This window comes from Pantherophis guttatus, chromosome 2 (assembly GCF_059756535.1).
Source record: "Pantherophis guttatus breed Tessera chromosome 2, ASM5975653v1, whole genome shotgun sequence".
NCBI lineage: Eukaryota > Metazoa > Chordata > Lepidosauria > Squamata > Colubridae > Pantherophis > Pantherophis guttatus.
Genome location: NC_142064.1, coordinates 138866627 through 138893372, shown reverse-complemented (window position 1 = coordinate 138893372; position 26746 = coordinate 138866627). Strand labels below are relative to the sequence as shown.

The following is a 26746-nucleotide window of genomic DNA, read 5'->3' as shown; positions in this document are numbered from 1 at the left end:
CTCTTATGACTTTTTATGTTTCAGTTCTGACTTATCTATACTGTACTTTACACGCTTGAATTTTAATATTGGCTAAGAGAATGGAAAGAAAAATACATAAAGATAACTCAAAGATATAACTGAGCTACATGAAGCTATGTTTCTAATAATTGTATAAAAGATTACTATAGGAAAAAATTACGTTGTCGATACTATTTGGAACTGTGCTATGAGAATAAAGCAAATGTTAGGGCTTGAATTGGATCAATTTCAGAATACAGGTAATCCTCATTTTATGACCACAATTGAGGCAAAAATTTCCCTTGCTAAGCAAAGCAAATGAATCCGGCCAGATTCTATGACTTTTTTGCCACGATTGTTAAACAGATCACTGCAATTGTTGAATCGTGATCATTAAACGAATTGGCTCCCACTATTGACCTTGCTTGTTGGAAGCTGGCTGGGAAGGTTGCAAATGGCGATCACATGACTGGGGGATGTTGGAATTGTCATAAGTACATGCCGGTTGCCAAGCACCCAAATTTTAATTATGTGACTATTGGGATGTTGTGATGGTTGTAAGTATGAGGACTGGTTGTAAGTCACTTTTTTCACTTTCACAACTATCACTTTCACTTTTTGTAACTTCAAACCATCTCTAAGTGAATAGTTGTAAATTCAGGGCTACCTGAATACTTTAATGGAGTTCTTGCACTTCAGGATTATTCATCTGTGAAAGAACTTCTAGGGAAGTTCTGACTTTGCCCAAAGAACCAGAAATGTGAAAGAGTTAAAAGTTCAAGGTACCTGGCTTTCTTCTTTTTGTTTTGGTGCAACACATTCATCCTGTATAATTGCTTGGTAACAAGTGTCATTCATCTTAGTAGAATTTACTTGCATGTAAAGCATGGGTAGAATTTCAGTGTTAATGAAGTTCTGCTTAATGGATTATCTCACAAATTTGGGATTTTATTTTCTGAGTTATGCTTTAATCTTGCCCTAAAAAAACATGTTGCCAGGACATGACGGTTGTGCCCTGTACAGCTGTGGGATTGGCCAACTACTAGTGCCCTCTGCTTTCCCCCTGGAGTGCCAGAAGGATGCTGAACAATCGTCATGGGTTAATCTACTGTACATTATTTTTTAAAACATTCTTTTGAGGATTTTTGATTTACTCTTTATCCATTTAAGAGATTAAAAAATGGAGAAAGATGGTTAGATATTGATCTACAGATTTTGAATCTATGTCAGGTCCAACAATCTGGAAAAGAATTCCCAGTAAAAACATTCTAGAATGTACTTAAAACAGCTCATAAAGGGAATAATAGCCTTAGAATGAGAAAATTATCACATCTGAATCAACAACCAAGCAAGGACAAGCAAATACTATATAGCAGGACTGAACAGTTTTATATTCTCAAAAATATTCTGCACTCATCTGGAAGAGGATGATAGGAGTAGCATACAAAAAAACCTCATGACTGAAATGGACCTTTATTTTTTGCCAGTGTTGTAACAATGTCACCTTAAAAATGGGTGCAACAATTACACGTAGGTTAGGGAATATTTGTGAATTGATTATTATTGTTGCTTGTACTCTTCCTCTGATATGTTTTTATCAACTCCTCTGTAATAAATCCTTCAACTTTTAAATGGTATAAATGTGGGATTGGATCAATTTGTCAGCTTCAAGGTTAATTCCATGTAATTACACTTTGACCCAGGCAGACTAGTAAGGGATAGGGGAAACTAAAGCTTACTCTAGGGCAGTGTTTCTCAGCCATGGCAACTGGAAGATGTAGCTGTAGCTGAGGAATTCTGAGACTTAGAAGTCCTCAAATCTTCCAGCTACCATGGTTGAGAAACACTGCTGTAGGGAGATAGGCGTATTGGGCATCTAATTTTGTACCATATGAATGAGGAGCTTTGTGCCTTCTTATTCTGTTCAGAGATGTATGGAAAAAAATGGAATAATCAAGTCTGCTACAGTCCCTAACATACATCACAAGCTTTCTCTAAAACAAGTCTACACTTTCACTACTGGTGCCTTCAGATGCAAATTCTAAGAATTGCTAATAAAAAGATATTGAAATATGGAATTTACCCCCTTTCTGGTAGCTTTTTTTTCCTCCCAGCAACAAGAAGAAGAAGAAAGCACAGAATAATACTGGGAACTGCATGATAACACCCTCATCAGAAGCCATACAACATGTAGAGAGCAGCAATTATAGTTGCATATTTGGTTGATATTTTAACAAATAGATTGAAGTGTGACCAGTTGACCACAATTTTTGTAGAACCTCCAGTACGACAAGTATGCTTCTGAGTTGATGGATGTGTTAACCTATAACTCTGAGGCTAGGATAAATTACGAGTAAATCAGAGTTGATCTGGCAGATAAGCATATAAATGAGGTGTGTTTTCCAATTTTTGGCTTGTTTTCCTCAATTATCTGTTGATGCCAGAAACAAAAGTTGTAGCTCTGGACTCAAAACAGGATTATGATAAGTCAGTTGTTCTAACCATGACCTTGTTCTAATTTCCAGATATGACTTGCTGCAAAAACAATTCATGGTTTATTTCTTAAGCTGGTTTCAGACATCGTACTAAACCAAAAATAAACCATGTTATTTCTTAAAGTTATGTATGAATTAATCTGCTATAGGTGTTAAATAACAACGGACTATAAAATGTTACAATATAGATCACATGGAAATCAGTCTCATGATTTTCATGTGATCTATATTGTAACCCTTTATAACCCTCTGAATATGATTTGGACATAGAACATATAAAATATGGAATAAGGTAAAGTTGCAGGATTAGGCAAATAGTCTCAGAGAAATTATAGGATTTAAAATTCAAGTAAATTTAAATTACTTTGAGAATGAAGACATTTCTGAACATAAATGTTTTAAAGCTACTGTATATATATTAACTTCTGAATGGATTTCAATCCCTAAACTATAAAAATTAATGTTATCTGGGTTTCCAAAATGAATTCTGAAGAACTATTTTATTATGGCTGTGCACAATCCTGATGAAGATGTTTATAAGACATCACTCTGCCCTTTTATTTCTCTTCCCTATATAATATTTGTAAAACAATCAACAGTAGTAGACAGAAGTGGAACATAAGGTGAAAAGGTTCCATAGACTTTCTTACCCATCAAATCCCCATTTTTACTTCATTTTAGTTTCATTACAGAAACATTATCAGGCACAGTATCAGAAGCCAAATGGAGAACTAAATATTTCTAAAGACTTTCTGCAAATGGATTTTGAGATTGCCAGTCACCCGCATACCCTCAACTTCCCAGCAGCAGCCATCTACCTGTCTGCCAGCCTACTTGTGAGCCACCTGGGTCTTGCTGGCTTCCCTGTTGACTTTGTTTATTGGAAACTGGCAGGAAGTTACAAGGTGGGCTTCACTTAATGATCTTCAGTCCTCATTTCAGACCAACAACTAAGAGCGCCAGAATTACTGTTGCTAAGTAATGCAGTAATGTGATATCCTAAGGTGCATCGCTAAACAATGGAAATTCTTCTTCCAATTTCCATTGTTAAGCAAGGGCTACTGGTAGATGCATAACCGACAAACAATGTGGTTTTTCTTTTTCAGATAATTTCTTTGAGAATGGATGCTTTTCCATTGTACTGATCAGTTCCTCCAGCTATTGTAAATCTTGGCACAGATAATGATTTGGATTCCTTGTACTCAATCTATGTACAGTATTTGAATTATTGAAGTGAGAACTGTTATTCAAAAAGCTCTTGGATTAAATTAATTAATTTTAAGTCCATCTTGGGCTCACCAAAAAGGTTTTCTAGCCATCAAGCTTTTGCATCGTATTAATACACATGACCTTGCACTAGGAATCTATTGCCTCACTTCTGCGTAAGAGGACAAGCAAGGAGATCCCTCTGACTATTTTTGAAAGGACAGATGTTCCAAACAACAACCCAAAATGAGAAATCCATGTATTGCGCACGTCAGTCCTAAGAGGAGTTCCAAAATACAAAATATTCGTCTCTCGAGTGATCTTTCCACAGCTGCTACACTCTTGGGTTTGTCTTACTTCCCATTTGGTTGCTGTTGACTTCTTCATTCCTTTCTGAAAATTAAGATCAGCTGTGGAGACCTAGCCCAGAACTTGTTCCATCTAAATAATTGCTGGCCATGCCTCATAATACAACAAAGCTCAGCTATCCACATTGTAATAATAGGCTAGGAAAAAATAAACTCCTGCTTATAATTTTATCCTTTCTGCTGTGCATACATAATAATATGATACTTTGTTTTTTGTTTTTTATTATTTTTTTGTTTGTAAATTGTATGGAAAGCAAACCAGTTCTTCCTTTTTTGTTAATACAATGATTTTTTTCTTTCTAATATTTTCCCACAAATGCAGGATGTCATAAGCCAAAATTCAGATTTAGATTCTAACTCTAATTCTGACAACGTTCCAACTCTGTGTATTGTTAGCCTCAGGAATCTTCAAACCATGATTCATCTGAGGAGGCTGATCAATCAGGCATCTCCTGGTCAGCTAGAGCAGTCAAATATCGAGACCTCAAACCTCAGGTCTCAATGCATTCAATGGCAAGCACAGCAGCTCCATTCACTGAGTTTTCTCGCTAGACAAAGGGCGAATTCTCAAAAATTGTAGAATAATAATTTTAACGAAGGCAAATCTATATGTCCCAGGCTAGAGAGAAATTCCCTGAAGATGGGCTCCATCATGAGTCCGAAAGCTCGGGAGACAAAACCTCTGGTCCCGGTGTACTGACTTTGATTGGATCCTACAATAATTTTCATTATTAAAATCAAATGTGCAGGTTTCATTGGATTAAAAAAAATAAAACTATATTGTCAAGCTCTATATTCATTAGCATCGAGATAAGTTACCAATTTTAAAAAGGACACTGACCTCATCTTCCCTATTGCAATACTGAGAGAAGATTGTACATGCTTTAAGGCAAGGGTGTCGTCACGGCTTCATCAGGTGACATATTGCAACTTTTTTCCCCTTCGCTAAACCGGCCGTGGGCGTGGCCAGTGTGTGACACATCTGGCCCACGTGCCGCATGTTTGACAGCCCTGCTTTAAGGCATTTGTCCATGTTTTAATGTTTGGAACGGGTGATTGAATCAGCAGGAACCAGTCAGAAGAAGAGGAGTCAGAAATCCCAAGGAGTCAGCAATGGATCAGCCTCTTGGGGGTGGATCTAACCAGAATTCCAGCACTATCAGCCTCAGAGCCAACAAGGAAGTCTTGGGTATGGAAAAGAAATCATGGGAAAGAAAGTTGTTTCTGCTGCTTTAGATTTATTAAGGCTGGATCACACCTGTAACTTCTCGGAGCAAGCTGTAGTAACTTGATGAATTTAAGATACTTTGAAACAAACTGTCATACGTAAAAACAGCTCCAAAGTGATTCAGTTTTAGGGGAGGGGGAGCTGGTTTGCGTCAATCCTGCCTGTAGGCATCAATTTTTTATTTTAATACTGAACTTCTCAATCATTTCTATCTCACTCATCGTTTAAATGCTTTGTTTCGCACACTGGTATGATATCTTGTAGCATAAAGCAATCAGAACAACAACAATGGAACACTTGAAAGATGTGTAAACTCACCAGTGGAAATCCAAAAACATTACTCAGCATAGGCACATTTGCCATTTCATCATTTCCAACTTCTTTGTGAGATTACAGATTGATAGATTAGAGAGAGGGTGGGAGAGGGAGAAATATATACAGTCACACACACACACACACACACACACACACACACACACACACACACACACACAGAGATTTAGGATGGAGGAGAGCAAGAAACCAACACCCTGCATTTCATTTTCTTTATCATATACACTTCCCAATCACAGTAAGATTTTCAATATTCTAGCCTTCCATTGCCGGGGAATGATAGGAACTGCAGTCCGTGGGGACACTAGGCTGGGAAAGACTGATCTGATCTCTTAATGCTATATGGTCAGTCTAAATGCTTATACAGGTAGTCCTCAAGTTATGACCATAATTGGGCCCAGAATCTTGATCATTTAGTGAAGCAGTTGTTCAGCAAGACACCCATGTGACTGCTCAACAATTTCAGTCTCAGCTGCCCCAGCTGTGGCTATTAAGCAACCAGTAAAAAACCTACCTGTCTGCCAAAGGAGAGCAAGCAATTCCATTCTATCCACGGAATTGGGCTATAGAGAAATGAAGTTTGGACCCCAAAGATTTCTACAGCCTGAGAAAGGATTCCCTAAGCACAGGGGGGGGGGGGTTGTTCTTCAGCAGCTTGCAACTTTTTCTGCTGGTTTCCCCATTGACTTTCTGGGGAAGCCAGCAGAGAAAATTGCAAATGATGATCACATGGCACTTTCCAACCAGTTGTTAAGTATGCACAGGTTCCCAAGCTTCCAGATCACAACCACATCACTGCAGAGGTGGAGGGAACAGCATGATGTTTTAGAATGGCCAGAAGTGTTTTACTTTCTGAAACTTCATATTTTTGAACAGTCATTAAATAGCCAGTTGTAAATCGGGTACAATGTAATTGTAATAATCGACTTTTAACCCTAGCGCTATCTATACATAAAGGACTGAAAAAGCAGCCTTTTAAATTCTGAGAGATGCTGCAATCTTTCAGTTCAAACAGCACCTTTTCTTTAGTTTTTCCTTGGATTGAAAGTTTGTGATGCTCCTTAAGACTCCTTTGCATGTTACACAATTCAGCCACGTTTGCAAACAACTACACAGACATGCAAGTAAGGTTGCAACAATCAGAACACTTGCAAGAATCTGTGCAATGGCTCATCTTTTGCACTTATCCTTTCTTCACTGTGAGATTTAAGAAAGTGAGATCCATGATGTCCCCCCAGATGTCATCTAATTATCCATCTCTAAAAACCCAGGTGGAATAGCACATTTATTTTCGAGGATTGCAGCCTGAGGGATGAAGTAAAGGTTTCTGTGCAACTCCCCTAATCGGAGAATCTGGGAAATCGTCCACAGATCAGGCTTTCTCAACCTTGGCTACTTTTAAGACATGTGGACTTCAACTCCCAAAGTTGAGAAACCCTGAGCTAGACGACTCCAGATTGGGAAACGCTGGCGCGCATAACGTACTATCTCTTCTGGTGAGAGCGACAGAACAGCTCGATATAAAATGGATAGTTGTAGAACTAACAATGAGCTGAGATAATATTTATAACCATGTGCTACTTGTAAACAAATGAGGCAGGGGTGAAATCCAGCAGATTCTAACAGGTTCTGGAGAACCGGTAGTGGAAATTTTTAGTAGTTTGGAGAAGCGGAAAATACCACTTCTGGCTGGCCCCAGAGTGGTGTGGGAATGGAGATTTTGCAATATCCTTCCCCTGCCACGCCCACCAAGCCACGCCCACAGAACCAGTAGGGGAAAATTTTAGATTTCACCCCCGGGATGAGATATATAAAATGAATAACTCTATAAGAGTGCATGCTTCTCTTAAGAGTCTTTCCTAGCAATTAAGGTTTCCTCTGAAATTTATCCATGCCGACGCTAGAAGGAGCTCCATTACCACACATCCTTCCCACGTTTTTCGCTCAGACGATGAAATATGAATGTTTATTTATTTGTGGCTTTATAGTCTTGGGCCACATTCTGAAAGCATCCCGTCTGTGGACAAAACCAGAAGACACTAACTAGGAAGAAGTTTCTTTGCTTCATTTCAAGAACATCGCTTGTTCCGTCGCGCACACCAGAAGCGAAGCACATGGTGCGCGCCGGCGTCCCCCAATCTGGACCTATCTAGATCCGGATTTCTCAACTTTGGGAATAGAAGTCCACGTGTCTTGAAAGTAGCCAAGGCTGAGAAAAGCCTGATCTGTGGACAATTTCCCAGATTCTCTGATTAGGGGAGTTGCATTCCGGTACAATTGAGGGGCGCCCGGTTGGGGAAGCAAATGTAAGGTAGGTGTTAAAGGAAAAGACTGTCTTGTGCAAGGAATCTCTTTTGTTTCGGATACGAATCGCCCCTTGTCTTCCCACACCCGTCACGGTGCGGGAGCCGTGAGAAAACACAACTCTTTTGAGAGAGTTTCGGATTTGCGCTTAAAAGCTTAAGCGGTTTTCACACAAAGATCGCTTTTTTTTTTTAACTTAGGACACCGGACAACAAAATCCGGTTTCTCAGCCTCGGGCTCACCGCAGCGGAAGCTCGGCTACCTGGGCCATTAAAAATAGCAATTTTGTTTCACAGTGCGGCCGACCGCAGACGGCTGAAACGACGGGGCCTCCGGGGGAACCGCTTCGCTTGTCCTCAAAGGTTCCAAATGAAGCTTTTCTCCGCAACCCGCCCGTTTCGTCTCTAGATAAGGACACTGAGGACTAGCGGCTTGGAAAATGGAATTGTGAGAACTCTCTTAACTTCACACGCCGCCCCCTCTCGGAGTTTCCTTCTTCCCGAGGGGAAAGAATAGACCGAGTGGAAGGGGGGAAAGCGGGCCGGCTCGCCCAAGCGAGAGAAAATAGCCCCGATGTCTCATATACCTGGATTGGGAAGCGTCCAGGCGTCAGAACTGGAAGCAGCGCTTCGAATTCAGAAAGGTGAGTTTTCTCGACGCCGGGCATGGAGCTGCGAGCCGAGGGGCGTGGCCTCCCGAAGACGGGGCGTGGCCTCAGCGGCGCTGTCTTTGCAAACGGAGGCTTGACTCGCCGAGAGAAGGCGGAGGGGCGTGGTTTCCCCATCGAATCCCGGAGCCCAGACAGCATCGTGTGGCGCGGCCGCCCGTCTGTCTTCCTTTCCGCCGCTCTCCAGCCATGACCCTGCGAAGACTTCGGCGCCTCCGGCCCGGACAACCGGCGCAAGAAACGGCGGCCAGCGTGGCCGGCCCGGAAGCTCCCGGGAGCCGAGCGTCGGAGCTGGAAAAAGCGCTGGCGGCCTCGGGGGGCACCTTGCCCCGAGCCAGGAGGGTAAGTGGAAGAAGGGACGCCGCCCTGCCGGAGGGGGGGGGGACGCGGCGGCAAGAACCGAGCATTGCACACGCGCGATCCTCCTAACCCGGCGCCGGCCCTCCGCGGCCACTCTCGCCCCCCCCCCCATACACACACACACACACACACACACACACCTTCCAGTCCTGGGTGTGTCTCGTTGCGGACCCGATTAACGCCCCTATCTGCCATTGCCTTTCCTGCCCCTCTTCGCCCCAAGGACTGGGAACTAGGGAGGAGAGACAACCCCCCCCCCCCAAATGGCCTTTCGCTGCCCCGTCCTGCGAGGAAGGGCTGCCTTTTCCCCAGGCTTCTCGCCTCCCGTTCATTCTCCGCGAAGGCATCGCCTCTCCCCCACCACCCCACCCGCTCCCCTCCGGGACCTGCCTGGGGTTAACGCGGTGCGAAGCCGTCCTCCTTCCATCACCTGCGGGAGTCCCAAAGATGCTTTCCCCCCCCACCCACCCACCCCAAGAGGCAACTGGACTTTTTGGTTTTCCTTTGAAGACGTTCAGCGTCTTCAAAGAAAAACCAGAAAAGTCCAGTTGCCTCTTGGTGGGGGCTGGGGGGTGGGAAGCATCTTTGGGACAACCATGACCTGGATGATTGAGAATCTCCATAGATAAATCACCTGTGGTGCTTGTCAATGCGGGAGGCGCGCTTCTCGGTGCCTTGAAGGTCCGCGTGGGAGAAAGAGGAGGAAGATTCACACACGCTTTGTGGTCCGTTTGCAAGACTGATCTTAGCCTCCTGCTGCCATCCCGACTCATCCTATCCTACCTTTCCTGACCAAACTCTCGGGTGGGGATGATGGAAAGTTTCCCACGGAGGCACCAGAAATTCCTTGGAGTGCAGAGATCTCCAACCTTGGCAACTTTAAAGCTTGTGGACTTCAACTCCCAGAATTGGCTGGTTGGGGAATTCTGGGAAGTCTTAAAGTTTCCAAGGTCAGTGACCTTTGTTGTAGTGGACCTGTTAATCCTGGGATTGACCAACTGCCCTGGATTTGCTTGAAGACACTAGTGGACAAGTCTCCTGGGTGGGCTAGCGCCTGTTCTTGATTGTTACCATTTAGTATCTGGATGCAATTTAAACTTGTAATTGACTGATGGCTTCCAGTCAATGAAAGTAGTACTGTTAATAAAAATTAATGGGTGGCAAACCATTTTGGGAACTTGAATCTACCAAGGGAGGGGGAGGAGGGGCTCCTGTGAGATACTTTTTTGGGAAACTGCTCTTTGGTCCAGCTAGTTACATTTTGCAGCTGATTTTCTAGATGGAAAAGCATCACATATATGAGCTCGCTGAACTTTGTCTTTACATTGCAAAAATGTGTGGCTTATGTCTCACAAAGCACGTTCAATGAGAAAATTTACCTGACTGCATATCCTACTGGACTTGGTTTGAATAAATTTGAATGAATATCCATTATGCTTTTTTTTTTTTTAGATACAAATGTAAAACATGACTGTCTACATTCAAAGAGGTTGTGATGTTCAGATGTTTCATTGTTTGCATGGGTTTCTTGCTCTCTGGAGGGAATTGTTAGGAAGGCAATATGGGGAAGAAGAAAAATGTCTATCTGTTCATCATCTCAAATTCTGTGGTTACTGTTCCCCTCCTAGTTACAGAATCAATTTTAATTTTTTTTCCCATTGGTACAAAGCAAAAAGTCTAGGGATTCAAGAATTCTCAGTGCAGGGACTGAACTGAGCTCCCAAACCTTCCACCCCAAAATTGATTCCTGATAACTCCTGACTTCATTCCTTTTCGGTCTCATTTATTGAGGGGAAGAAGTACTGTAGTTCACTTTGCAACTGGAGCCAGTACAGATCAGCCAGTGAGCTATTAACTAATGCAGACTAATCTTTATCTATTGCTAGGTTAGGTTATAGCTGAATTCTTTGGAAACTTCTAAGTGCGTAGGACATTTAAAAAAAAACAAAAAACAACTCCTTAAAATCATCTTCTTCTCCAAATCTTCCTAGTGCTCTCTTGGTGAGTTAGACTGTATGTAGCTTCCATAATTCACAGCTAGCAAGGTGGAAATGTAAGTGCCAGGATGCAGTGCTTCTGGGAAATTGAAATGGAAAGAAATATGGTGCTGTTTTCTTCTGTAGGGGTTTATGAAACAAGTTCTATATCTAAATTTGTTTCTGAGATGTTAGGTTGGCAATTCTAATTGTGTTTTGAAGGGAAGGGTGTTGGAATATTTCTGGACTCAGTACTAAGCGACTATGGTTTACGTCCTTAGTGCTCATTTTAACAAATCTGTATGTGTCACAGTTACTGCTGCAGGGACTGCTGCCTCCAGTTCATCATTTTATGACTGTGGTGATTGTGGTTTAAATGGGGAATTAATTTGTGTGCTTTTCTCTCTTTTTTTGTGAAAGAGGGGATAACGGCACAACAGCCCTTCTTTGTCTCAAGAAAGGGCAAGATCAAAAAGCTTACAGGAAGCTACTCAGAAAAGCCAAGGACCTTTGCTAGACCTATTCAAAATGAATCAAAACCTAACAGGGATATAGATGCCATTTATATATCATGACAGTATCCTAAAAACATATGGAAACCTTTTTCGGCCCTCACAGATGCTTTCATTGTTTGAGCGAAAATCACACTGCCCCACCCCCACCCCCTATCTATCCTGTCTAAAGCAAAGTTAAATGCAATACAGGTAGTCCTTGATTTACAACACTTCATTTAGTGACTGTCCAAAGTTACAACGGCACTAAAAAAGTGACTTATATGAGTCATGACCGTTTTTCAATTACGACCTTTGAAGCATCCCCATAGTCATGTGATCAAAATTCAGATGCTTGGCAACTGGTTCATATTTATGACCATTGCAGTGTCCCAGGGTCGTGTGATCCCCTTTTGTGACCTTCTGACAAGCAAAGTCAATGGGGAAGCCAGAGTCACTTAACAACTGGGTTACTAACCTATCAACTGCAGTGATTCACTTAACAACTGTGGCAAGAAAAGTCGCAAAATGGGACAAAACTCACTTAACAACAGAAATTTTGGGCTCAATTGTGATCGTAAGTTGAGGACTACCTGTATGTTGTGGGGGGGGGGGCACTTTAAAAAAAAAGATTATATTTTTCATTTAAGAACTTCAAATTGCATTCCAGAAACCAGCTTTGGAGTATCAACCTCTGAGCTGCATTTGAAACAACTATTAGAAGGAAGCAGGGACTCATTTCCTGTATGGCCCTTCATGTCCCATAATAGCGTCCTGTGGTTATGGCTGCTTGCTACTGTGTGCAGATTTAAAAGAAACTCGGTCTGCTGAGACCCGGTGCCACTGGTTTCCCCCTGACAGGCAGTCCGCTCAGCGGGTTCTAGACTTTATTAATCACCCTCCAGAGGGAAAGAGAGAGGCGCCAGACTGCCACACATGGGTGACATCTGTGCTAAAACACCTTGACGACCGTGACATCACTCTTGTCCAGAACAGAAGTGACGTAACTGAGAAGAAACAATTACGGGAAAGAGGGAGGAGGCATGGACTGTATGAGCCCACATGGAATGGCTTATAGCCTAATTGTCAGTATTTTGTTTCCCCCCACCCCTCCTCTCAACCTCCCTGCTGGTTTGAGGTTAGCAGCAATATTTTGATTTCTGTTTCCTGTGCTCATTGCCAAGCATGGGAGTTCCCAAACAAGAAAAACTTACGGTAATCACATTGCTTTCGGGGATGGCTTTTATCTCCGGCTATATTATATTCTAGCTGTGGTGGCACAGTGGTTAGAATGCAGTATTGCAGGCTAATTCTGCCCACTGTCAGGAGTTCGATCCTGATGGGGCTCAAGGTTGACTCATCCTTCCATCCTTCCAAGGTTGGTAAAATGAGGAGCCAGATTGCTGGGGGCAATAGGCTGACTCTGCAAAATGCTTAGACAGGGCTGTAAAAGCACTGTGAAGCCGTATATAAGTCTAAGCGCTATTTCTATTGCTATTTTTGAAATCCTTGGCTTCCACTGACAATCCTGGTTTGTATCTGGTACTCATTCTGCAACATCCAGCTATATAGCAATAGCAATAGCAATAGCACTTAGATTTATATACCACTTCACAGTGCTTTTACAGCCCTCTCTAAGCGGTTTACAGAGTCAGCCTATTACCCCCAACAATCTGGGTCCTCATTTTACCCACCTCAGAAGGATGGAAGGCTGAGTCAACCTTGAGCCGATGAGATTCGATCTGCTGAACTGCAGCTAGCAGTCAGCTGAAATAGCCTGCAGTACTGCACTCTAACCACTGCGCCACCTCAGCTCTTCCATCCTTCCAATATATCTCTTTGTCAGACAGACCTCGGATGGCTGAGCCACACTTCTGTCAGATTAATGGCATGGCTGCTCTTTCTCCACAAACTTTTAAAAGGAATAAAAATTGTCTATCCTTACAAGGACCAGATAGCTGCTCCTGCTCAGTGCTCAGGATTACTTCTGCAGAGATTCTACTTCTTGCTATCCCATCCTCCTCCTCCAAATTGTTGAGCACAAAGTAGTGAACTATCTGGTGTCAGTTAACTTCGTGACTGAGTTGGCAGTCTTCTTGTTCCTACTCCCAACACTCTAACCTCCTAGTGTGTTGTCCCTCAAGGCCAGCCTCATGAAATATTCTTACATCAAGAAGCAAGTGGATCTTTGAGAATGGTATGATACACTCTTATTGCCATAGAATTTTTTCCCTATTAAGGCAATGCCTCCCAGATCTCCACTGCAGAAATCCAGATAGGCACAAGATGGCGGCAAACAACCCCAATAATCCCAGTTTGTGGTCCAGATTTTGCAGATCAGAAAGGCTTCCCGGGGTGGTGGGGTGGGAACCAAGACAAGACCAAGGGTTCTTATGCTCCAAATAATTGCATAGCTGTACTTTATATTATTTTCATGCATCCTTCCTGAGGTGCCAGACTCAATTAAGCGCACTGGTGATCAGGCGGTCTAGTAGCACTTTCCCGACTGACACATTTCATTGAAAAGTTTAAGCTTTTTGAGCCGAGCTTGCTTCATCAGATACATGAAGTGCTATGCTGATGTAGGATTTTAGCCACTCCTTGCATTTGATGAAGCAAGCTGCAGTTTACAAAAGCTTATGACTTTTAATAAAAATTATTACAGTAGTTGGGAAGGATCTGCCAACTCCTGATTTTTATTTTTGCCACCATAGACTCAGCTCTCTCCTCTTCAATTGGTGACCTAACGTATCTCAGTTGCTTGAGCCATTCCTGACCAATTTTTCAGGCTTCTGGAGGTCAATAGGTTGCGTGGTGAATTATTTCAGTACAGGTAATCCTCAACTTACAACCGGTCATTTAGTGACCGTTCAAGTTACAACGGCACCGAAAAAAGTGACTTATGACCAGAGGTGGGTTTCAGCAGGTTCTGACCAGTTCTGGAGAACCGGTAGGGGAAATTTTGAGTAGTTCAGAGAACCGGTAAATACCACCTCTGATTGGCCCCGCCCCCATCTATTCTGGGCCTCATGAGTCCCAGTTGATCGGGAGGAAATGGGGATTTTGCAGTAACTTTCCCCTGGGAGTGGGGAGGGAATGGAGATTTTACAGTATCCTTCCCCTGCCACGCCCACCAAGCCATGCCACGGCCACCAAGCCACACCCACAGAACCGGTAGTAAATATTTTTGAAACCCACCACTGCTTATGACTGATTTTCACACGCATGACCATTGCAGCCCCTCCATGGTCACATGATTAAAATCCGGACACTTGGCAACTGGGTTATATTATCCCAGGATCATGTGATCCACTTTTCCAATCTTCTGACAAGCTAAATCAATGGGGAGGCCAGATTCACATATCTAACTTAACAGCTGGGGTAATTCACTTAACTATTCCGGCAAGAAAGGTCCTCAGATGAGGCAAAGTCCACTTAACAAATGTGTCACTTAGCAAAGTAAATCTTGGGCTCAGTTGTGGTCGTAAGTCGAGGACTACCTCCTGTAGTGTGGTTTTGGGTGAGGTTCTTACAGATGGATGAAATGAAGAGCCAAAACACATCGGTATGCAAAGCCTTAAAACGTTAACAGTCTATTTTGCATTAGCCCTTTTCAGAAGCCACTCTGAAAAGGTTGAGGAAGGTTGATCTTATTCTCTTCAATGACATCTTTCTGCAGACCATGAAGACTGGGGAAAAAATATAAAGAAGGGGCAGCCCCCTGCCCACCACTGCTGTACAGGCTTTTTCAAACATAAAGACTCCAGCCAACCGTTTTCCATAGAATAAAAAAAAAAAAAAATCCCCTCATGAATGCTGAAAGTTTGTTTTTATCCTGTAATTGGTGGCAGGAACAACCACAGGCCATTTCCTGGGTGGGTTATCTGGTGGGTTGTATGAGTTTCTTTTTCTCATCATTCCAGAACTCCTGTTTGTTTGCCCATGATAGGGCCTGGAGGAAAAGGTGCAGTTGTTTGTGTAACTTTGAGCCTAGGTCCCTCTTTCCTAGGAAACTCAGTGGTTTATGCTTAGAGGAGGGTTCATTTCCCAATGCTTGGTTTTGCCCTGGGGTTTTCAGCTTTGTGCTGCCTACTTAGTTCCCCAAGTAATTTCGGCCTGATTTGGTGTCTGAGAACTTCTTTTTAATATTTTTATTAGAATTTTACAGTACAATAAAAGTATAAAGTGAAAAAACGGGACGAGGGGGGGAGAGAAAACAGAAATTTGGATTTTTGTCTAGGAACTTCTGAAGCGGAGTATTTATTGCAAAAGGGTAAATGTGGAACATAACGTGTCACTTTAAGAAGGACAACTCAGATATTAAATAGTAGGATAGGGAGAGAGGTGCTAAACCAGTATGTTTCAAACTTGACAACTTTTAAGATCTGTGGACTTCCACCCCCAGCTAGCCGTGTTCCTCATGCTGCCAAGTTTGAGAAACTCTGTGCTAAACAATTGATTGATTTAAACAGATGAGTAGTGAGCAGATAATAATTGGGTGCCCTTAACCCTTGTCAAAAAGGAAAATTGGGTTTGGAAGAGTTGTCTGCTTTCACAGTTTGTATGTTGCACATGTTTGGCGTGTGTGTGTGTGTGTGCATCTGGGCTGGAGATCCCTTTTTTAATTAGAATTTTTCAGTGCAGTAAAATATACAAAACAAACAAGAACAAAGATAGAAAATAAGAAACAGAGATGCAGTGGCTCCTTCTGCCCTTTCTTCTAACAGTAATTATCATTGTAAACTTTTTTTTCTGCATTTTATATAAATCATTTATAATCCCCAAATCATCAATTCCTTCTTCCATCCAAAGACCATTTACGATTTCCAGACTTTTTTTTAATCTCTGATAAACTAGTTACTTTCGCCATTTCTGCAATTTCAACGAATCTTCCAATGTAGGCATTTCATTGCTTTTCCAACATACAATAATTCCACATACAATAATTTTGCTGCACTTACCGTATACAATATTAATCCCATATTTCTTTTCTAATTTCTGTGCTGGAGACAAAGTTAGAAGCAATTCTGAAGTATGGAGAATTGAATGCAAGCCTAGCTCCACCCTGAGACTAATTGTGTGCACATGGAGTGTAAAGAAATCCTCCAATACCTTATATTGGGTGTATTTACTGTCTTTTAGCTCCAAGATCCTTTCTGGTAATATTGCACTGTACATTTCTGATGGCTGCAAACATGTAGCCTGGTCAATTGCATGGTGCTAGGTAATTTTACCCAAATGGGCTCTCTTTTTTTTTATCCTGCCCATCTTATTGACCTGCCTTGTTTATCCCACTAGATGACAAATTCTTCATTTGTTTCTTCAAATACAGTAAATTGACCTCATGGAGGAAGTTAAAGCTTGATTTAATACAGATGGGCCGCTAGAGTATTTACAGAGCTGTCCTGGCCTTTCAAAGGAGCTACGTATTTGCCTGGGATGAACCCCATGAGGAGATGTCATAGAACGAGTAGAACTTCTTGGGGCTCCATTTCAGGCACCTTGAGGTGAGAAAGAAGCTAACCGGGTTAGGTCAGATTAGTGCTGAGAGGGGAGACCACTAGGAAATACCAGGGCTTTAGGTAAAACTGGAAAATAAAGAAAGTTGTCCAAAACAAAGCAATGGTAAATCAGTTCCGTATACTTGCCAAAGGAACAACAGGAAACCCACATTCAAACTCGGCTCAAAGTACGCTTTAGAAACTTACAACTATAATTGAGCCCAAAATCTCTGTTGCTAAGTGAGACAGTTGTTAAGTGAATTTCCTCCCATTTTACGACCTTTCTTGCCACAGTTGTTAAGCGAATCACTGCAGTTGTAAAGTTAGTAATGCAGTTGTTAAGTGAGTCTGGCTTCCCCATTCACTTTGCTTGTCAGAAGGTTGCAAAAGAAGGCTGCACTGCAACCGTTATAAATATGAACAGTTGACAACAGTTCTAATTTTGATCACGTGACCATGGGGATGCTGCAACAGTCATAACAGTGATGGTATTCAGCCGGTTCCATCTGGTTCGGGCAAACCGGTAGCAGCTGTGTGAGGCTCAGCCCACCAGGGCGGATTTGATTTAAATCGAGTTGATTTAAATCACAATTTAAATCATGATTTAAATCACTAGTAAAAAGGTTTGATTTAAATCAACTCGATTTAAATCATAATTTTTAAAGAGCAACTGTCATCTCTGCTACTCCTTTGACCCACTGTTGACTCACCAATAGTCCCAGTGTTGCAGAATATACAGCCTCATGCTACATAACTAAGCTCCATTTCATGCTGAATACACTAAATTATTTATGTATCTTAAATAGAAAACTATCTTACGATAGATTTTTACCCCAAAAGTTTTTTATTAAAATAAATTTGATAAAAATAAAAAAAATCCGATTTTTTTGATTTTTTTAAAAAAATCATTGATTTTTATCCACCCTGCAGCCCGCCCACCCGGATGTAATCACGTCCCATTTATCTATGTTTTTGACGCTCTGCGCATGCACAGAAGGCCCTGCCCATGCATGGAGGTGGCATGTGCGAGCAAAGTGAGCATGTGTGTGCGCTCACATTTGCGAACTGGTAGCGGAAGTCATAAGTCACTTTTTTTCAATGTCATCGTAACTTTGAACAATCACTAAACCTATGGTGGTAAGTCAAGGATTACTTATACTTTTTTCCAGATGGTGAATGCCTTTGGCCAACCATTCTGGCTTGCTTCATTTGCCAAGGTCTCAGATGGACTTTGGTCTATGACCTCAGAGGCCTGTAAAAACTGCAGCCCTGGAGAAGCTGCCCCCACCCGGGACAGGAAACAGCCACTTTTTCAGCCCGTAGATGAAAAGCCTTGTTTGTTTATGGAACCATCAGCCGTTTGTCCAATTTGGGGAGGGGGAGAGATGATAGCGCAAGAGACTCATTTCACTTTCAAAACTGAAGCATGCAACGATTTGCATGGATTCTGAGCCCCCCCCCTCCCCGCCCCGTGGTTCTGCATCCTGGAATTTCTCGGGTTGGCAAGGGGGGGGGGCGAGGTGGAACTAAAGGACACTCTAGGGTCTTGTGTTTGTCCCTTTTCCTAACGGCCTTCCCCACCCCACCACCGCCCCCCACCCCTCGCAATCCTGGCTGCCTGGCACAGAGTCTTCAGCCCAAAAGGGCGTTTAGCATTTCTCCCTGTTCCTGCCGCCCCCGCCTGATATTGGAAGCACATGTTTTTCTCCGTGTCTGGGTTTCATTAGTGGTGGAGACAGGCTTCTTTGCAGGTCTGAGGCTGCGCCCTTGCATCTTGGGCCCAGGGAGCAACGCAAGAGGACGAAAGGGGATGAATAATCAGAGAAATGGACTAGTTCTGAAACACAAGCATCCGCTCGCTCTCCTCCGCTGGTTGCCATTTGGAAAAGCTTCTATCGCTGCTGCTTTTGGCAAGACCCTCTTTCTTTAACTCCAGAGGTTCTTCCCTCCGGTGGCTTGCAATGCAAAACGCCTCATTCCCCCAGCAGGGTCAGTGGGCTCTCATACTCTCTGCAAACAGCAACCCGCTTGGCTCTTTGGTTCCTCCTACACGTGGCAGCAACACACGCAGGCACACACGCAGACAGGCACGCAGCACACCCCCCACCGAAACCCAGCTGGCAGCTTCAAGGCTCTGAGGTTGAGCCTGTGAACTCAGCATTTGGTTTCCTTGGCTGGATGCAGTGGTTCAAAGCCAAAAGGGAGGAGGGAGGATTGGAGAATTGGAACATTCTCCCTATTGTACTTTGGGTCAGCTTGGAGCTGAGCTGGGGGTGGGCGGAAAGAAGTTTTGAATGCTTGTGTTCTTGGGACAATTGGGTATTTTTCCTTTCCTGCCTTAACAACGTGCATCTTTAAAAGATGCCAGCAACGTCTTAGACCAATGATGGCAAACCTTTGGGGCTTGGCATGTCAAACATTTGGAAAATGGCTAACTTGACTCTGCTGATGGGTCATCCTCCCCCCATCTTATCTATCTCCCCCCCCCACACACACACACACACCTGCCAATCTAGGCCATCCTGAATAGTAGTACTTGGTGACAGTGCTGAGGCTTGGCCTGAAGTGTAGGCCCAGACTTTGACTTCACCCCTAGTGCTACTGCTGCCTCCGCCGTACCCCAAGGTGTGATTGTCCTGCAATCTAGCTCTCCCAGGATCTGCCATGCCCTACTTGTTGTGATCTAAGCTTCCTGAGTCATTAAAACACACAAGTAGTCCCAAAAACCTCTTTTATTGCAACAGCTGTGAATTACGTTCATTCACAGCTGAGTCCCAATTAGTTGCAAAAAGTCCTTCGGGAGAAGTCCTTCGGGATAATCACCAACCTTTATCTCCATTGACACGCTGCCAAAGACCTACTTGGCAAAGCCACAGAGTCCAGAATCAAGCAGAGATACCGACTGGGAACAGAATTAACAACGTTGCTTTCCTACAAAGGACCCACGTGCCTTTGCTCCTCTTTTAAGCCTTATGGGAGAGACCAATCATCTCCAGGCCTTACTCCCAAGTCGTCCCTTTTGTTTTAACTGTTCTTGCCTTTTGGCAGCTCTGCGCATGTGCACACTAGGAACAGGCTCCTCTTGTTCCTCTGCCTCTCTAATGTCCAACTCTGGAGACTCCGAAGTCCGCACATAACTCCCAGATGGCCCTGGCCCCATCTCTGCCTCTGACACAGAGCCTTCGTCCGAGCCTTCCCCAGACTCCAGGATTAGCCCATGTTCCTCCCCAGCCTCTTCACTGTCTGACTCTGCTGCCAGCTCCGCAGGCTGCAGTGGACCACAACACTGTTTACCGTCAGGCAGTGTTCTCTTTCCATTGACAGGCCCCTGCGGCCTACCCGAGCTTGCTCCAGATCACATGAAGCCTTTGTTCTTGAATCAGCTTCACAGAATGCTTTTTCCATGGCCTCTTCAGCCTCCCAAAACTGTGCAAAAGCACGCCCTATTCTCACGCGACTTCCGGAGGTTTGGATGGAGGCTGTGCAAGAACACACGCCGTTCTCACCCAGCCTCTGAAAACTGAGCAAAAACTATTTCACAAATAGTTGGGTGTGTTTGTGAATGCCACTGGGTCACCGGAAACGATGGTGTGATACCTTTGACATGTGCCGTAGGTTTGCCATCATTGTGTTAGACCCACATCCTTGGCCCACCAAGACTGGCAAATGATAATCTCTACTGAACTACAAGTAAGCATTATGACTGTAAGCTGCTCAGAGTCACTCAATAGTGCAATGGGCAGCATATAAATATGATCAATCAATCAATCCAACTGCACTGGGATTGAGGAAAAGATTCAGAAGTCATCACCAGGTGGGCTACTCCTATATCCTTCCAGACATGAAATCAACAGGGGTATGTGTCTCTTAAATTGATATTACTCTTACTTCTTGGCAAAAGAGAACTTGACCAGGAAGGATTCTGAACTGTAGGGAAGGGTGTATGCTCAGCTTGTAGTCAATGAACATCAAAAACTCAAATGGACTATGTTTCTATCAGTTATAATATGATACAATATAAGATTCTCTCTGGAGTCAAGCTCAGCTCCTGATAACTATCCATGTCTATTTTCTTGGCAACAACACGGAAGTGCTTTTCCACAACCACTTTGGGTGGCTTTTTGATTGATCACTCTAATCCAGTGCTGGTATTTCCTGGTGGTCTCCCTTTCAAGCATTAACTAAGAGGTCTGCCCCTGGTTTCATTTTCAAGATCAGCCCAGGTTGATCAGGTGCTGCCATCTGCTGTTTGGTGATGCTTTGATGCTTACTAAACATGGTTTACTGTAAGTGTTGGAAAATGCATGAGGATATTTTGGAGCATATCATGGGAAATTGTGTTCTTTCTCATTTGCAAGGAATCCAAATCCGTTATGCCTCTCTACTTTGCACTCTTTGGTAACTTTCAAGTTGAAATTTTCATTGTAAACAATAGAAGAGGGTGTTCTAGCATTAAATCAGAATCAGAATAGAGCTGGAAGGGACCTTGGAGGCCTTCTAGTCCAGCCCCCTACTCAAGCAAGAGATCCTATATCAGGAGTGTCAAACTTGTAGTCTGCGGGCCAGATGCGTCATGCGCTGGAAGGGGGGGGGAAGTTGCAATATGTCACGTGACGACAACGTAACGCGGTGAGTTTGACACCCCTGTCCTATACCATTTCAGACAACTGACTACCCAGTCAATTCTTAAAAACCTCCAGTGATGAAGCACCCACAATGTCTGAAGGCAAGCTGTTCCACTGGTTAATTGTCCTTCTGTTAGGAAGTTTCTCCTTAATTCCAGGTTGCTTCTCTCCATGATTAATTTCCATCCGTTGTTTCTTGTCCTGCTCTCTGGTGCTTTGGAAAATAAATTGACCCAGGGGTGAAATGCTCCCGGTTTGGACCGGATCGCCCAATCCGGTAGCGATGGAAGCGGGTGGTTCGGAGAACTGGTAGCAAAAATCTCTGCCCCCCCCCCGCCCCATGCCCAGCTGAGCCGTGGATCATCAGAAGCTTTTTTTTTTAATTTTTAAAAGCATTTTTTCTACAACCTCTTCGGCTGAAAAAATGCTTTTAAAAGTAAAAAAAAAAGCCTCTGATGATCGTGTGGTTCAGCTGGGATCGTCAAAGGCTTTTAAAAACATTTTTTCTACAACCTCTTCAGAGGTTGTAGAAAAAATGCTTTCAAAAGGCTCTGATAATCCCAGCTGAGTTGCCTGATCAGCAGAGGCTTTTTTTCATTTAAAAGGCTCTGACGATCCAAGCTGAGTTGCCTGATCGGCAGAGGCTTTTAAAAGAAAAAGAGCCTCTGCCGATCAGGCAACTCAGCTGTGATCGTCAGAGCCTTTTGAAAGCATTTTTTTACAACCTCTTCGCCGAAGAGGTTGTAGAAAAAATGGTTTTAAAAGTTTTTTTAAAAAATGGCCACACCCACATTACCCACCACCACCACCACCACCAAGCCACGCCCACAGAACCGGTAGTAACAAATTTTAGATTTCACCACTGAATTGACCCCCTCCCCTTTGTGACAGCCTCTCAAATACTGGAATACTGCTACCATGACCCCCCTAGTTGTCCTTTTCTCTAGACTAGCCAAACCCAAATCCTGCAACCCTTGTCATATGTACAGAGGCATGTTATATGTAGACTACAAGCTTAATGCCGAAAACATTCCTCCTGATAGCTAATCTGAATATTTGGGACAGGTTATTAATGGACACAATAGCTCTGATTATTCCATGGAAGGAGGAATGTGTTCGTCTCCTACCAGTAGGAAACCAATGTCTGTATCACTTTGTTATAGGGGTGGGTTCCACTTACCTTCGCTACCGGTTTGCAACGGGAACAGGCACGCTTCTGCGCATACACAGAAGCTTCTACGCATGCGCAGATCGTCCATGATGACATCCGGGCGGGTGGGCAGAGCCTCCCACCACCGTTACTACTGGTTCGCAAGAACCGGAGCTAACCGGTAGGAGCCCACCACTGCTTTGATGGTCTTTTCACAATATTATTTTTTGTATCATTGTTATTTTGATATCGTCTTTGTTCCTGAGATCAGTATAGCCCTGTCTTTGCTCTTTCTCAGCTCCAAAGCAGGATATCTGGATAAGGCTTAGGACTCAGGTTCAGCTTTCAGTACCTGCTGTTTTTATTACATAGAATTTGAATTTTGACTAGCTTGCTACAGCCTCCAGGGTTCCATCCAGACTTCTCCGGAAGAAAGAGGCAGGGTTGATGAAGACATTTCCCATGTGCCTTGGGAATCAACTGCCATTACAGTAGGATTCAAATCTATTTACTCCATTCTCAGCAGGCCACCCAAATATCCCACTTCACTGATGGGAGTTTGTTTACGTCACTGAAATGCCATTGTCCAGCTTGACAAGTAGGGCCATTTCATTCCAACATGGCGCTGGAAACCCTTGTCTCCACCCTTGCTTCTGCCACTCTCTTCCCCCCCCTCCCCCCACGCTGGTCTGAAAAGTCATTGCAATCTTGAACCTGAGTTTTTGAAAATGCTTGCAAATGGTTGCAGCCATGCATATAAAAAGAGATTTGGTGCCTGCAGGTTAAAACAGAGGTCATTCTAGGCTGGGGGAAGAGGGTGGAGTGCTTGCTTGTCAGAGGCGGGCAGGATGAAGTCTTACATGAACAGCTGTTTATTTTCAAGCATAATTCCAATTGCATGTGTAGCTGCCTAATAGAAAACTGATGCTTCGTTTCTTGGCTGCGCCTTGCAGGAGACGTTGAGTTCAGCCATAAACCAAAGACATGCACGTTTGCACACTTGTACAACTCGGAAAGTTTAATGAAAGCCAGAGCATTATCAATTGCCATGTTGTTTGCCATTATGCCAAGATGGCTGAAATTCTTCAGGGGATGCGACACGGCATGAATGTGGGGCACCGCCCACCTCCAAGGGTGGTTGAATCCATTTATATTAATAATTTTTTCCTAACTGGTCCTCCAAATTTCAGTTCCCATCATGTACTGTGTGGAAGCATCAACAATGAAAGTGTTTGTTCAGAATGGGCCTGGCAATTAATTTTATTTTGAAATTAGGGCTTCGGAATAAAATGGGCTTTCTCTTCCAAAGGTTTTTCTTTTTTCCGTGGCACCAAGCCATGTAGCTTTGAAAGCCTACAGTGTTCAGATGTGGCTTTCTGAATGCTTTTCATCAACCCCGGTGGTGGGTGTAGGACCCTCTTAGTTGGCATTTGTGGTTTTGGGTTGGGGAAACTTAACCAAGCTTGAGATGCAATTCCAAGAAATCTTCAGGCTTATGTGAAAATTGGATATCAAGCACCAGGATGCCCCTAGGAGATTCAGCACCCTAGATCGTGGTGTGCCATTTGTTTTGATCAATTTTTTTAGTCAGATGATGCAAATCACGGCTGGCTTCCTTGGCAGGTTTTTTTTTTTTTTTTTTTTGCTTCAAGCAATGAAACAGAAACCTCATTCTGAATGTCCATGAATGAGGACCTAATGTGCTTTTAACCTAGAGGAGTTCCCATTCATGCATTGTGCAAGTGGCTTCGTAAAAGTGAATAGCTGGTTTACGGGTAGCAATCCAAATTGGGCTGATAGTGGCATAAGAGGACAGACATCCCCTGGAGCAAAGGAACTGTTGTTTCTAACATCAACCAGAGATGCAGGAAGCATAATCCAGATCAGGATTATAGGGGAGGGAGGGTACAGGATGAAGAACAGGGAATGCCTCCTCACTTTGCCTCCAGCAGGCTCCCCATCCGAATTCCCCTCCCTTGTGTGTTGTTAACCAAGTGCCTGAATGGCCTCTTGTCTAGCAACGAGCTTCCCAAAACAACCTCTGCTTTGGAGTTAGCTGGCTAAGGCAGAGACCTTGTTTCATTTCGGCAACCTGTTTACATTGCCAGGTTGGCAGTGACAGGCATCCAGAGCAAGCTGACAAAGCTGAGCTTTTAGCATCGTTGAAAGCACGTAATGAAAATGACCCAAGTAATTCTTACAACAGCTCGGTAAACAAGGTAGGCAAAGGTTCTCTCAGATCTTGATGCCGCTTTAAGGACTGAAAGAAGAGTCGTTAGGTGGCAGGAAAATGTGCTTCGTATGCAGCCTGATTCTGGAGTTGTGCTGTGGCTCCGTTGTGCCAGTCCTTGGCTCAGTGCCACCAGCACTATGTCGGAGTGATTTTTGAGGCCAGCATCCTGCCATACTCTTGACTAATTCTCTTTTTTGCACCTCTCCCTCAGGGCTCTGCATTCAAGTGGCACTCTCTGAGCCAGTCACCTGAGCAGCACAGGTAGGTGCTAAGTTGTTCCTTTCTGCTGGGAGAGTTTCAGTGGTGAATTTTGTCCTGCTCTGCTGAAGACAGACTTGCTTTCCCCTATGTCCGCCTACAGAGAAAGCCTTGTCTTCGGTGTAGTCTAACCAAAAGCTATCTGTTTCTTGCTTGTGCTCGCTTTGGACACTGTGCACAGCTGCCTCCAAGTAGTTCTTGTCTTCCCCCGTGGCTGGGAATGAGTGAGATGGTCCTATAGTGGCCGGGGGGAGGGGGGGGAGATTTAACAGAAATTATGCACATGGAGGTAATTTACAAGCACCATCAAGGTATTTTGCCTTCTGGAATAGAGTCTTTAGGCCAGGGGGTAAAACCCGCGGCCTGCGGGCCAGATGCATCACACTACATTTTAGCAAAGGGAGGAAAAGTTGCAATACGTCACGTGACAACAACATGCCGTCACGAGTTTGACACCCGTGCTCTGGCTGTGTTAACTCCAGTCCTGCATCTCCTGCTGGGGACAGAATTTCACCAGCTAAAGCTTCAGAACGATGGTTAACCTCCCATGGAATAGGCAAGGGGATTCACTCTTCAGTTTGTCTCTTTAATAGGTAAACTTTTCAATTGGTGGTGATTGCAATTCCTCCTTGATCTCTCTAGTGCAACTTTCTTCAGCCTGGTGTCCAACAGAAATGGGATGCACAATACAGTGCTCTGATTCAAAAGCCAAAAAGCATATACCTTTCTGCAATTCCTCAAACCAAAATCCTCTTTGTGGGATCACATGGTAATAGGAGTATATAGGTTGGAGGACCAATTCCCATGGTTACCTCTATGTTGAGCAAGGCTTATGGGAATTGTTGTCTTAGCATATCTGATGGGCATCAGATTGCCATCCCTAACAGGAGTTGATCATACCTTCATGTGATCCGATAAAAGATGGCTGGGATGTGGCATAGTTGAGTGTTTATTTATTTATTTTATTTTTTATTTTATAATTGGATTTATATACCACCCTACTCCCGAAGGACTCAGAGTGGTGAACAGCCAAAAGATAAAATACACATAATACAAACTTTAAAAACAATATAAAAACACATTAAAAATTTGGCCCAAACAAATTAAAACACCCCTATTATTTTAAAACAAATTTAAAATTAACAGTTAAAAGGAGGTTAGGCCAGGCCAGCCTGTTGAAATAAGAAGGTCTTGAGGGCACAGCGGAAAGTGCGCAAATCTGGGATCCTCCGTATCTCCGGGGGGAGCTCGTTCCAAATGGCAGGTGCCCCCACAGAGAAGGCTCTCCCCCTGGGGGCCGCCAGTCAACACTGTTTGACCGACGGCACCCTATTGTGTTGCCTCACAATAAGAGGGTTTAGACAAAATATCCATCAATTAAATTTGATACCGAATCACCTTCAAGCTTTAGGAATGTGCCCTTAAAGCTGCATTGGTGAAAGTTGCAAGAGCACATTGCCACTTCAGCTTTTTAGGAAGAAGCTTTGTTGTGCAGAAAAAAAGACAGAGAGTCATGAAATTGTGCATTGGAGAAAGGACCTCTGTTTTTGC

General features: G+C 43.6%; 1 protein-coding gene across 1 annotated transcript in view; it reads left to right on the top strand.

The window, feature by feature from the left end:
* The first annotated feature begins 7629 nt into the window (after positions 1-7629).
* TAMALIN (trafficking regulator and scaffold protein tamalin) overlaps positions 7630-26746 on the top strand; it is a 31376-nt gene continuing 12259 nt past the window's right edge. Inside the window, exons 1-2 of the mRNA XM_034412404.3 lie at positions 7630-8943; positions 25149-25198. Coding sequence (XP_034268295.2) covers positions 8791-8943; positions 25149-25198 — 203 coding nt within the window. The 5' untranslated portion in view covers positions 7630-8790. The remainder of the gene's footprint in view (positions 8944-25148; positions 25199-26746) is intronic.